The 13,685-nt window shown below is 32.0% G+C and overlaps 1 protein-coding gene and 3 non-coding genes across 4 annotated transcripts in view; all 4 read left to right on the top strand.

Moving 5' to 3' along the window:
• The window catches only part of LOC111416582 (arrestin 1), a 75,316-nt gene extending 74,877 nt beyond the window's left edge, over window positions 1–439 (top strand). The window contains exon 7 of the mRNA XM_023048639.2: window positions 7–439. Within this exon, the coding sequence (XP_022904407.1) occupies window positions 7–114 (108 nt within the window). The 3' untranslated portion in view covers window positions 115–439. The remainder of the gene's footprint in view (window positions 1–6) is intronic.
• A 7,547-nt stretch (window positions 440–7,986) lies between these two features.
• TRNAE-CUC (transfer RNA glutamic acid (anticodon CUC)) lies at window positions 7,987–8,058 on the top strand. Its single transcript has one exon. It is a non-coding gene; the product is annotated as a tRNA-Glu (tRNA).
• Window positions 8,059–8,241: 183 nt separating this feature from the next.
• Window positions 8,242–8,313, top strand: TRNAE-UUC (transfer RNA glutamic acid (anticodon UUC)). Its single transcript has one exon. It is a non-coding gene; the product is annotated as a tRNA-Glu (tRNA).
• Window positions 8,314–13,459: 5,146 nt separating this feature from the next.
• Window positions 13,460–13,531, top strand: TRNAE-UUC (transfer RNA glutamic acid (anticodon UUC)). The gene has a single exon. It is a non-coding gene; the product is annotated as a tRNA-Glu (tRNA).
• The last annotated feature ends 154 nt before the right edge of the window (window positions 13,532–13,685 follow it).

Below are 13,685 nucleotides of genomic sequence, written 5' to 3'. Positions count from 1 at the left end.
GTTTAGCCTGGAAGTGAAAAGAAAATAATTCATGCTGATAGTCAAGCAGATGTGGAGTCTTTTGGTGTTGATACTGTAGATCCCGATAACGATTTAGAACCATTTTTATCATAAGAACTATTTTTTTTATAATCGTACGACGGTGTGAGTACATTAATTATTTGGCGTATTAATTATTAATTCGACCGACTATTTTGTGATTTACACATTTCTTTATACAATTTTCACAACAGCCAACTCTCTATCCCGATTCCTTTTATTCCTTCTCTACATACTCCTGTGCTTTCCCATTTTCCCAATCGCGATTACGTTCGATACTTGTTTTTATGTATAAATTATGAGTTGTACGTACGCTATATGTAAACCGCCTTTGTTGTTAATATCTGTGTAAATGTATAAAAATAAAAAAAAATAAATAAATGATGTAAAAATAGAACAATTTCGAAATTTTTATTAATAGACATTTAATTGTTAATTAATTTGGTTTAAATAAAATTGATAAATTTTTGAATAGAAATTAATAAGGATATCAACGTGACATATCTTGTACAAATCTAATACCTAAAACGTTTATATCGTTTACTTTGACATAACTTCTCCAATTTATCATCAGCAAGTTGTTTCACAACAAACTAGGTCGTTTTGGTGCTTAATATCTTGAACATAAGCTTAATTAATGAAAATTTCAACTTGATGTATGTGTCACTATTCGATATCTAGACCGTTTACAATCAAGTTACGTGTAATAGTTTCAAATGAAGAAAATCATGATAACTGTTGAGAAAATCAAGATATTTTAATTATAATTTAAGATATTAAATTTATGCGTTTTAATATTGGTAGAGTGGTCTCAGATGAGCAATCTATTCTACATTACTTAGAAAAATTTCAATGTTTTCATAAATCATGTCTTAGATGAAAACTTAATTAATAGTGGATTAATAGAGTTCAAAATCGTTGTTATCAAGTTTTTTAATTAATATAACATAGATATTCATTGCATTAAATCTTTTGAAACTTATAATGGCGCAAACCAAATTTTCCAAATAAAATTTTTGATATCCCTGTATATCAAACACGAATAGAAACACGAATAGAACACGTGTTTCAAAATTTACGATTTTCAGACACCTCCTGTATCTCGGCTATCCGTAAACGTAAAAACGGGTTCTAATAGATTCTTTCACGTAGAATCCAATGGTGCACGTAGAATTTTTCTATTCATCACGGTTTTTGAGTTATAAAGAGGTGAGTATTTTAGAAGTTGAGTATTCAGTTTTTGAGTTGTGTTTATAACTCAAACATCGTGATGACTAGAAAAATTCTACGTGCACCATTGGATTCCACGTGAAAAAATCTATTAGAACCCGTTTTTACTTTCTTACTAAGTTTCCGGATAGCTGAGATACAGGAGGTGTCTGAAAATTGTAAATTTCAAACACTCCCTGTATATCAAAAACGAAGAGGGCTATGAAAATTTGGTTTGCGCCATTGTAAGTTTCACAAAAAAGTAGCTCAGGTTCGCGAAAGCCGCAACTTTCTATCTTTCATAATAACTGAGATACCCTGCAAACCCATCGAAATTTGGTCACCCTGTACAGGGTCTTTCACGACGAGCTGAGTGTATATGTATGTGGCAAACTACAAGCACTATTTTTCTGAAAATTTGCGTATAGTGTTTATCTGAGGTGCTCGTTTTAGCTAAAATGTTTTCAGTTTTCTCCAACTTCCGGTTATTTCGGAAATGGACCCCAACTTCATTATTTTAAATGGAATGTACCAATTTTTATTGAATTTTCGAGATCCCCGCTAAATTTTAATATAATTTGATATAAGTCATAATATTGAGTTCTATAATTTTCTATGATTTTTAATAATAGTTTCGTAAAAATAGGAAAAAAAATCGATATCGACTTTTTTGGGGTGCTAACAAGGGAAGTATCAGAACTGTCCCTCACCGATTTTGTTGAAACACAGCCCGTTAAACAACTAGTTGTCGATCAAAAGTTGGAATGAATTTTTAATGAAAAAATCTTAGTAGGCTTTGCAATCTTTGTCAGAAATATTTTTGCCGTTTAAATGTCAGTATTCTTCTTACTATTATTATTGTTTTTCAAATTAATTGTTAAATAAAGTTCTATCGCATTTACGCTCGTTCACTCGATGTTTCAAAATTTTAAATAAAACAATAATAATAGTAAGAACCACTGACATTTAAACGTCAAAAATACTTATGACAAAGACTGCAAAGCCTACTGAGATTTTTTATTAAAAATTCATTCCAACTTTCGATTCACAACCCTACAGCTTAACATTTAGTATTTGCTTAATTATTTTTTTTCTCAGAAATTATTAAATTTTCGAAGAACATCAGAGAGACAAAAAAGTTTTAGTATAGTTTTATCTATCTAACTGAAATTTTTCCAATATATTTATCATCTTCGAAAAAACAATTTAGCCATAAATTGAACGGGGGTGGTTACGTTTAGTAGTTTAGAAGGGTAGATTGAAAGTACAAATAGGGCCAAAACGTGCCCTATTATGAGTTAAACATATTCCCCAAATTTCATTTTCCTAGGTTCATATATCAAAGTACTCTTAAAATTCACTAAAGAATCACCCCTTGAAGTTTGTTCCAGTCATTCAGATACATCCTGTATAAACATGGGGTCGCAACTCTTTTGTTTTCGAGCTATGAGCTGTCAAAGTTGAGCCAAAAATTTACATTTTATCTTTTATTTCGGGTATACTACTGGTTAATATGTTATTTTCAACCATACCTTAAACTTCCCTAGCGCCCTCTAAGGGGATGAAATTTAATTTACAACCCCTTTGATTTTTTTATAACAACTTTTTAACGCCATGGAATATTAACATAAAAAAATATGGGTTGTAACGCTTATTCATTATTGGTTGTCTGTTTAGTTTTTTCCTTAAAGATAATAGTTTTAGCGTAGAAAAATAAAATATGCTACATTGTACTGTAAAGCGCTGCTATTATTAATACATTTTTTTTCTTTATAGCTGGCTATGGAAGTTGTGCACTTACTAGGATCTAGTACTAACTAAATTAAACAATTAATTGTGATTTTCATAAGAAAAACCATAAATAAGATTAATGCCTGTCTGAACAAATTACGTTGTTTTAAACAATATTAAAAAATTGATACTCTTGCTTAATAACAGTTAAAAATTATTAATAACCATCACCAATTATGAGGATTCACTGTAAATGAAACTTACAAGTTCTTAGAACCAACTTTTAGAATAATTTGAGCAGCCCCAGATTTGCTGCAAGATTTACCAGAAACCGTCTTTTACCGCCACATCTGCATTGTGTTCTACAAGGTTTATTAATTGGAAAAAAGTTTCAGAGAGATTAACCGAACACGAGGCAACTCAAATGCCCAAAGAGTGTATGATCAAGTGGAAAACACGGGTACAACAAATGAAATCATGCCAGGGTATTGATCAAGACAATGAGAGAGTAATTCACTCAGAGAAAGAAAAATGGAGACAGATCCTGCGATCTGATCACGCAATGTCCTCAACCTAGTCAAGGTAACTTCTTGAACTTAATTTCCCTACTCGCCAAACATAATTCAACTCTTCAAGTTTCAATTAAAATACTTAAAAAAGGGACAAGTATGAAACGATTAACATAATGGCAAAAACAGTTAGAAATAGCATTTTGAATGACATCAAAGAAGCCAAATACTACACGATAATGTTCGACTGCATTCCAGATGTATTCCATATAGAACAAATGAGCCAGGTAATTCGATATGTAAAATGAACTGGCGATGTGTGTGAAATAAAAGAAAGTTTCGTTGGTTTCATAGAAATTGCTGGAAAGACAGGAGAGAACATTTGTCAACAGAATTTAGAAAAAAATGCAGTTGATAATTTAGATATTGGACAATGTCGTGGCCAATCTTATGATAATGGGTCCAATATGGCCGGCATCCATAAAGGAGTACAAGCCAGGATTGCAGTATATTGCTTTTTTGTTGGCTCCATTACTAGGTGGGACATTGTGAAAAATACGTTAAAACAAATTTAAAAGGAAGTAGTCAGACGAGATGGTCGGCGAGTGAATATAAAAATTCAGAAAGAAGATATTATCCTTGCCCGTTACGTCGCACTAACGGATGGTCTGCTCAAAACTTTGCAAAAAATGAGACAAAATCCAATGGAATATTGAATAAAAGAGGCTGGAGAAGTTGCTGAAAAAAGTGGTGTTGACCCGATTTTGCAAAACAAACAAATTCCGAAACGTAAAAAACATTTCGATGAGATGTGTAAAGACGAATTACAAACACTCCAACCTGTTCATCTATTTTCTAAAGAAATAATGATGGTACTTGATCGAATCATATCAGAAATTAAAAAGAGGTTTGATTGTGCTACCATGCTGAATTTGAATTTTGCTTTTCTTAATGGTACTAATATTTTCAAAATGCTAATTGCAGAACTGCAAAAGTATGGAACAGATCTGGCTCGAAAATACGAGCGAGATTTAAGCGTCGTTGAATTCTGAGAGGACTCTACGTTTTTAAAGAGCAAGCCCGCTTTTATTTGGTGATATAGAAAAGACTAACGGTTTTGTCTTGCAACAGATTTATGCGCATGATTTGCAGGATACTTTTCCTAATATTTGTATTGCCCTGCGAATTTACTCTACACTTCCTACTACATCCGCAAGCTGTAAGCGAAGTTTTAGCAAATTAAAACTAATTAAAAATTTCTGTCTTGCAATCTTAGCGATAGAAAATCGAATTGCACACGAGTTAAATTATGACATGGCCATATTAGCAGCTTTAGCCATGCTCTTTGTCCAGCAGATTTATTTGCTGAACAAAAAGCTCGAAGATTAAATTGTAATTTCAATTCACAAATGCAATAGTATATTTGATTTTTATTTTTATTATACATATTTTTATTTTAAATCCTATCCTGTGCTGTGTATAAAATATATATTCTACACGTTCATGTCATATATCTGTAAATAAATAGGCTTAACAGAGAAAGAACAACGATGGATGCATTATTTTCGGAAGACCTATGTAGGCTATGTCCAAATGTCAATCAATTAGTGGACATCTGATAGCTAAAATTATATGTATAGATGATAAAGGTAAAAATAAATATAAGTGGACGGGGGCGGAATTTTTCAGTTTTTGCCTCGCCTAAAAAAAATTGAAGATGCGGGGCTAATAAAACTACGATCGAAGCTCGATGCCGTTAAAGGGGTCCTCTGAATTTACTGTCTAGTGAAAGTTGGAGTCAGTAATCTCTAGCCTAGGGATGTGCTGTACGTTCTGGAGATGATCTTCCTGGAATGCAATGCCGTCAGGTGTTATTCGGCAGCTCTCGGTTACTCGGTAGCTATAATAATCAAAAAAGTCAGTTTCGAATACATCTTCCTCCTAAATAGGGCTTTAATACATGGACTAACCATGCATTAGTAAAGCACCATTTAAAGTAAGTAACCACGTAAGTAAGTAACCACATACTAACCGACTATGATTTTATCTAACGTTCTGTTACCACCCCCGAGCGTGGTAAAAGACCTTCGAGTATTATCTCGGAGAAAAGTATTCTCTTCGGGTCTACTTTTTATAGGAGCCTTGTATATATAGACAACGATGGAAGTGTTAAGCGGTGGATGACGAAATGAAAAATAAAATAAAATAAATAAAATTCGTTCATTTAACTTAAATTTATCTATTAAATAATCTGATAAAAAAAAACAAACTTAAAAAAAAAACTAAATCAAAATCTCTATTACTTACATTCCACTTTTTACTACACTTCCCAGTTCTTTACCCTTTCATCACCCACACTCTATTCTCCACCCTCCCGTTCTTCCCGAGAGCGATTCTCCTCGCTCCGAATTTAAAATATAAAATTTTGAATTGTAACAGTTCTTTATCCATAACATAATCATAACCACCACAATCTTATTAAAGATAACTAACCTTATACCATATACAAACTGAGATAAATGACTAAAAATGCCCTATTTACACCTAAATGAATACCCACTATCGTACAAAACCTGGAATATCTATTTTGGGATCCGAATATTCGAGACTTGACATGTGAATTTTTGCCCGATTTACCGTTTTTTCCATCATGTTTATTATTTCATTATCGGAGCCTGCCTTTCAATCACCATTCAATACGCGTCAACGAGAATTCAATATTCTTTGGAAATCCTGTTAATTTTTGTCCAAGATTTTTCGATATGAAAGTCCATATAACCACGATATTGCGAAGTATTGTTTGTCCACCTTCCGTAGCAAAAAATCTAAAATATTTATTTAGTTTTTCTCAGAAAACTAATTGGCGAGTCAGGAAGAAAAAAGAAGTAGTAGCGAAATAACAACCAAATATCGGTTGTACGACCTTCGTAGCGGTTCGCAAAAGATGACTCTGAAAGGTAGGAGCAGGCTGAAATACAGGTATTTCTGGCGAAGAAAACACCAAATGTCTACAACCAGACGTGCTACTCCAAAGAAATACAAAAGGTCTATCATTAATAATTGTAGACCGTAAAAAGCTGGTACCTTCGGACAAAGAGTCATATTTTTCTTAGAAAAACCAAGGCCTACTATTTCACTTTCTAGGTGCTAAAAATGAAGAAATCATATTAGGAAATCTTTTATAAAACATCTGAGTACACCACTGCATTAAGCGCCTTCTGAAATGGGCATATACCAAATTTCATTAACAATGGTAAGAAATTAAAACCGTTACAAATAATTGAAAAATGTCATTTTTTATGAATTTATTTGATCTGATCTAGTAAACCATGACAAAAAAGGTAATATAATACAAAAACTGTATTACAATGAAATTAATTGATAAAAAATTATATTTTTTAATTATCTGTAACGGTGTTAATTTGTAACCATTTTTGATGAAATTTGGTATATGCCCATTTCAAACGGCGCTTAATACAGTGGTGTACTCAGATTTTTTGTAAAAAAATTCTTAATATATTTTCTTCATTTTTTGGACCTAAAAAGTGGAATAGTAGGCCTTGGTTTTTTCAAAAGAAATATATCTCTTTGTCCTAAGGTACAGTTTCTTACACTCTACAATTAAAAGAAAAAATTGTCGAAATCGGATAATAAATACCGATTTTACGAGAGTGCTCCGCTTTCAAATGGGTCATACTGTATATAGATTCAGCTGAAGATGAAACTTTTTAAGTTTTGAAACCGGTTCTGAGTAAATAAATTATTTTAGCGAGTCAGAAGTTGTTCATTTTATTAATTTTTTATTAATAATTTTTTAAATTTTAATCTTAGGTGTGAACTATAAGAAATATATCCCACAAACTATATATATTTGTTATCAGAAGAAAATAACAAATTATTTTAGGTCGTAGTCAACTATGGTTTTCATTTAAAAAAACAAAGAAATAATAATTGAATATAAATAAAATAATAATTTTAAAAAATCTCGAAAATAAAAGATGGGAAAAAAATTCTACCTACGCGACTGAATTTTTCGTAAAAAGTTGCCCATATAATATTTTATTTATAATACTCCATCTTTGATAATAAGTGAGATATTCGCGATTGTCGTTTTCGCAAAATTTTAAGTTTTTGCCGATAGGGCGAAAACAAAAGACGATAGCTGTTCGGAGTTTTCGGCATTAGCATTTTCTCGAAAAACGAGATCATGACATGTAAGCTACTTTTTTTCTATCTCTTTTAGTTTCGGAGATAGCCTATGCCTATGCGGACATCGAAATTGGGACACCCTGTACTTATGTATGTAGTAAGAGTTATGCCATAAAAAAAAAAGAAAATAAAAGAAAATCGGATAAGGATATATCAGTTTTTTTACATTATATTTTAGTGTACAACACACTCCTAAAGTTTGGCCCGTTCCTTCCGACTCACCCGGTATATTTATGTAATAAATTTAGGCATTTAACGTATTAATGTTAACTTCCAATTGTAATATATATCCGATATGGTCTAGTGGCTAGGATACCTGGCTCTCACCCAGGAGGCTCGGGTTCGATTCCCGGTATCGGAAGTTTTTTTTTTAGCTATTTTTTTTATCTTTTCTCAATATAAAGAAATAATATTATTTTATAAAGTAGGGTTATATTAAAATGAAATATAACTTTTTTTTTAAATATTACAGAAAACTAAAATAGATTAAAATGTTTTAGGAATTTTCACAGTCAGTTTTGACGGTTGGTATCATTATTGTATCTCCGATATGGTCTAGTGGCTAGGATACCTGGCTTTCACCCAGGAGGCTCGGGTTCGATTCCCGGTATCGGAAACTTTTTTTTCTTTCTACTTTAAAATTTTTGTAATTTTATATAATTTATTCATATTTTATCTTAGTAAAAACAAATATGAGTAAATTAGTGAAAATTACAGAAAACGTTAAAATCCATCGCAACATAGGATCGCAACTCTTTTGTTTTCGAGCTATGAGCTATCAAAGTTGAGCCAAAAATTTACATTTTATCTTTTATTTCGGGTATAAGTAAACCATAGAATTTGAAATTTTGTGTGTATATCTCACTTTCAACCATATCTTAAACTTCCCTAGCGCCCTCTAAGGGAATGAAATTCACAACCCCTTTGATTTTTTTATAACAACTTTTTAACGCCATGAATATTAACATAAAAAAATATGGGTTGTCAAGCTCATTCTTTAGTGGTGCTTTTTTGTCTCTTTAGTATTTTCCTTAAAGTTAATAGTTACCGTGTAAAAAAATAAAATATCGTGCCATGTACCGCTATGTGCCGCCATATTGAGTTAAAATTATTTTAAAAGTTGGCTCTGAGAACTTGTAAGTTTCATTTACGGTGAATCCTCATAATTGTTGATGATTATTAATAATTTTTGACAAGAGGCCTACCTAGCTGGCGAAAAATTCGAAACGAGATTCGCTCGTGAACACGCCTAATGCGGCAACACCGCTCCATGTGTACTCGATCGGGCTGGCGCGCCAGGCCGATGGTGACTAGGACTGTCCGATTGTCGGGTAATTCCCCGACAATCAGCGACGTTGATTTTATTCTTAATTGAATGCCGCTTGTTACATAGTTGTTATTACTAGTATTTCATTATTATCGATTGTTAGTTAAAATTATATATTTTAGTGTTTTTTTTTTAATTAAAATGGGGAAAATACGTAGCAGACGATTATTAGCATAAAAAGCCGCAAAGCAAAGGTATTTTATACTTATTGAATATGTACTGAAATCTCATATAGAACAGTCTATTCTCAGTTGAAATCAGTTGAAATGAAAGAATACAATTTTTTCTTATCGATCTACAATATTTAATTAAAAAAAAATAATCTCGACTACAAAAGTCGATAAGAAAAAGCTTTGTCAATTCATTTCGACTTGAAATAACTATTCCGCATAGAGCTTCAGTTTTGCTGCCTATATTTGATATATTTGATTGTACATTAAAAAATGTGAGTAGCTGGAATTATAAAAACGATTCACTGCCATGTCCTAAACATGACGAAAACTAGGACGATACCAACACATCAAACGAAAAATCTGAAGTAAACAGCATTAAAGATTTCAGTAAAGAAACAATTAAAATAAATACCCACGGAAACACATTTGAACAAATAAATGATCTAAACACCATCGCTCGGCGAGTAGTTGACATGGCTTTTATTTTAAAACAAATTTTGTCGTACCCGCGTCATAAACCTTTCGAATGTTGTATAATTGATATGGTTCTAATAAAAGAGACTCGAAAAGGTTTAAAAAGTACTTTTACATTACAATGTAAAATGTGTGGCTTAGTGGATAGCATCGGGACATCTTCGGAGACCTCAGATCTGATGAACATAAACGAGGCAACGACATTGGGTGCAATTTCAACCGGAATTGGCTACGCTCAATGTCAAGAGTTTTTAAATGTTTTGCAAGTACCATTTATGCGACAGGAAACATTTAAAAAAGCGTTTTGTAAACTAGCCGATGTTATTCATGAAACAGCGTCAAGTTCAATGGAAAAAGCAGCAGAGGGAGAAAAGCAGTTAGCTAAAGAAGCAGGAGATATAGATGAGGTCGGAGTGCCCTATATTACTGTAATTGCTGATGGAGCCTGGAGCAAAAGGTCTTACGGATTAGACTATGACGCTGCGTCTGGGGTTGTAAGTTATAACTTACAACCCCAGAAAATATATTTTCGCTAATAACTTTTATACTCCTACAGAAAAAGCTTTTTTATCCTTATTCTATTTAAATAACACAAAAGTTAGGACAATTATATAAATATTCATTAATAATGAGTTAAGAAGCAACTGAAAAAAATTGTTAAGTATCACAAATTGTATTCCACATTGTTAGTTTAGTTTCTTTTTAATTTATTTTTATTTAATGTATTGTTGATAATCATTGTTTCTATCAGTTGTGTTAAATCTAAATGTTGTAAAGTGATAACCCTGTCCTTATATAGTGTGAGGTTAGTTACACACGCATATCATATCTGCAAATGGAAAGCTACTTTCTCCTCTTTTCATTGTATTAAAAGAATCCTCTGGTACGTTTGGACCGAGGGTAATAAATACAATGTTCAAAGCAGATAACATATTCGTTTTGGCATCAAAGTCTGGTAAACTGACTTTTGCTCATATGAAAAATTGGCTACAAAATGTCTATTTCCCAAACACCGGACCCAAATCATTACTATTACTGGATTCTTGGAGTGGCCACTACCCTGAAATTATTAGTGAAATAACTCCATCGGATGTTAAGTTTAAATATTTGTCTATACCTGCAGGGACAATAGGTCAAATTCAACCCCTGGATGAATTTGGTTTTAGAATATGAAAAAATTTCATTAGAAGATTTTCTGATCAAGTTATTATCTACCAGTACGATGTCAATTTGTATCAGCGAGATAATATTTTAAACTTGCAATCCTTAACGCATAACCAGTTGTCTTCCCCACGATTTATTAATGTTTTTAAATACACCAGAACAGACCAGAACAGTTTGAAAATCCCGTGGAGGTTTGCTTTTCCAATGAAAATCCTACGTGCGATATCTGTGGAGATACAGCTTATAACTTGTGCATGGTGTAAACAATCGTTGTGTTTAAAACATTTTTTCCATGATTTTCATTATTGCCAACAATATATTGAATAAAAAAAGTAAAAAAAAAGAAATTAAATTAATAATGTAGAATACAATTTGTGATAATCAACCATTCTTTTGTCAGTTACTTTTTAACTCATTATTAATAAATATTTATATAATTATCCTAACCTTTGGTTTATTTAAATAGAATAAGGATAAAAAACATTTTTCTGTAGGAGTATGAAAGTTATTAGCGAAAATATATTTTCTACCCCAAACTTCTAACCCTTGTAAGTTCTTACAATAGTACTAGCCAACGTATAAAAAAATCATCGTGGGAAATTGCACCAAAATCGACAATTTTCGCAAAAAAAATTAATTTTTGGGGTGGTTAGGGTAGTTAACCCCAGCCACTCTTTAATGTTGTATAGGGTTTATTTTACTGCGTAAATCTTAATTTACAACTAATTTATGGTTTTCTTCAAAATATTGTTCAAAAGTGTTACAGTTTATCACATTATTCTTAAGGAAAGGGGTTATCTATTATAACCCGTAATTTTGCGGGGGATGGTCAGAGGCAAATAAGAAAAAACACGTCATTAATATTTTTAATCGTACTATAAGGACATATAATATCGCCAAAATCGACAGGGTAGTTTTTAAAATATTCCAAAAAACTAGGGGCAGTTTACCTTCTGAAGCCCTCAGATATATGTGTGATAAGTGATATATCAATGAAAAGCTCTTTGAAAATGAATATCAGTTTACATTTACCACATTTCGATAGCTATTTTCGTTTTCAGCCTATAAGCGAATATACAGGGTGTATCTGAATGACTGCAACAAACTTCAAGGGGTGATTCTTTAGTGAATTTTAAGGGTACTTTGATATATGAACCATGGGCGACTTCGGCTCCCCTAAGGAGCTACACCCCTCCAAAAATGGCGGAAAATTTTGGTTTAATTTGTTTTTCTCAAAAACCATAAACGCTAGGAAAATGAAATTTGGGGAATATGTTTAACTCATAATAGGGCATGTTTGGACCCTACTTGTACTTTCAACCTACCCTTCTAAACTACTAAACGTAACCACCCCCTTCACATTTTTGCTAATATTTTTTTTATGCAGATGATAAATACATTAAAAAAATTTTATCTAGGTAGATGAAAGTATCCTAAAACTTTTTTGTCTCTCTAAAATTTTTCCAAAAACGACAAATTTTTGAGAAAAAAAATAAAGCAAATACTGCACGTTAAACATCGGGGTTGTCGATCAAAAGTTGGAATGAATTTTTAATGAAAAAATCTTAGTAGGCTTTGCAATCTTTGTCAGAAATATTTTTGACGTTTAAATGTCAGTGTTTTTCTTACTATTATTATTGTTTTTCAAATTAATTTTTAAATAAAGTTCTATCGCATTTACGCTCGTTCACTCGACGTTTCAAAATTTTAAATAAAACAATAATAATGTACGAAAACCACTGACATTTAAACGTCAAAAATATTTCTGACAAAGATTGCAAAGCCTACTAAGTTTTTTTCATTAAAAATTCATTTCAACTTTTGATTAACAACCCTACAGCTTAACAGTTAGTGTTTGCTTAATTATTTTTTTTCTCAGAAATTATTAAATTTTCGAAGAAAATCAGAGAGACAAAAAAGTTTTAGAATAGTTTTATCTATCTAACTGAAATTTTTCCAATGTATTTATCATTTTCATAAAAAAAATCTAGGCATAAATTGAACGGGGGTGGTTACGTTTAGTAGTTTAGAAGGGTAGGTTGAAAGTACAAATAGGGTCAAAACGTGCCCCATTATGAGTTAAACATATTCCCCAAATTTCATTTTCCTAGCGTTTCTGGTTTTTGAGAGAAAGAAATTAAACCAAAATTTTCCGCCATTTTTGGAGGGGTGTAGCTCCTTAGGGGAGCCGAAGTCGCCCCTGGTTCATATATCAAAGTACCCTTAAAATTCACTAAAGAATCACCCCTTGAAGTTTGTTGCAGTCATTCAGATACACCCGTATATATTTCGCCCCGATTTCCAACCCTTATAACTCGCCCTAGGGACTTTATTAGCACGTATAAAAAAATACATAAACCTTATTTTTGGCCATACTATCGTTGTACCAAATTTCAAGAAAATCGGTGAAGGACAGTTCTGATACTTCCCTTGTAAGAGACATAGAATTTTATTTCTTATTTTTACCAGAACAGGTATGGGTTGGCCTCTCATCCAGTGACCGTTTGACGTTGAGTTTCGGGACCCTCTATATAATATAGCATTTATACATATTAAAATGTATAAATTGAAATTTCATAGGGATTTTGGGTGTCAGTTTTGACAGTTGGTATCCTTATTACATCTCCGATATGGTCTAGTGGCTAGGATACCTGGCTTTCACCCAGGAGGCTCGGGTTCGATTCCCGGTATCGGAAAGTTTTTTTTTTTGGTTAAAAGTGTTTTATTTTAAAAATATATCAATGAAATTCGACAGAAATATAATTTTCTTCTCAATATAAATCCTCATGTATGCTTTAAAAACAGAAACTTTATAAAAATAGGATCATTTTTTCGTTTTTCTGTAAAAAG

This window comes from Onthophagus taurus, chromosome 6 (genome assembly GCF_036711975.1).
Source record: "Onthophagus taurus isolate NC chromosome 6, IU_Otau_3.0, whole genome shotgun sequence".
In the NCBI taxonomy this organism is placed as follows: Eukaryota; Metazoa; Arthropoda; class Insecta; order Coleoptera; family Scarabaeidae; genus Onthophagus; species Onthophagus taurus.
The sequence above is the reverse complement of the archived record's forward strand: the minus strand, read 5'-3'. Positions and strand labels throughout refer to the sequence as shown.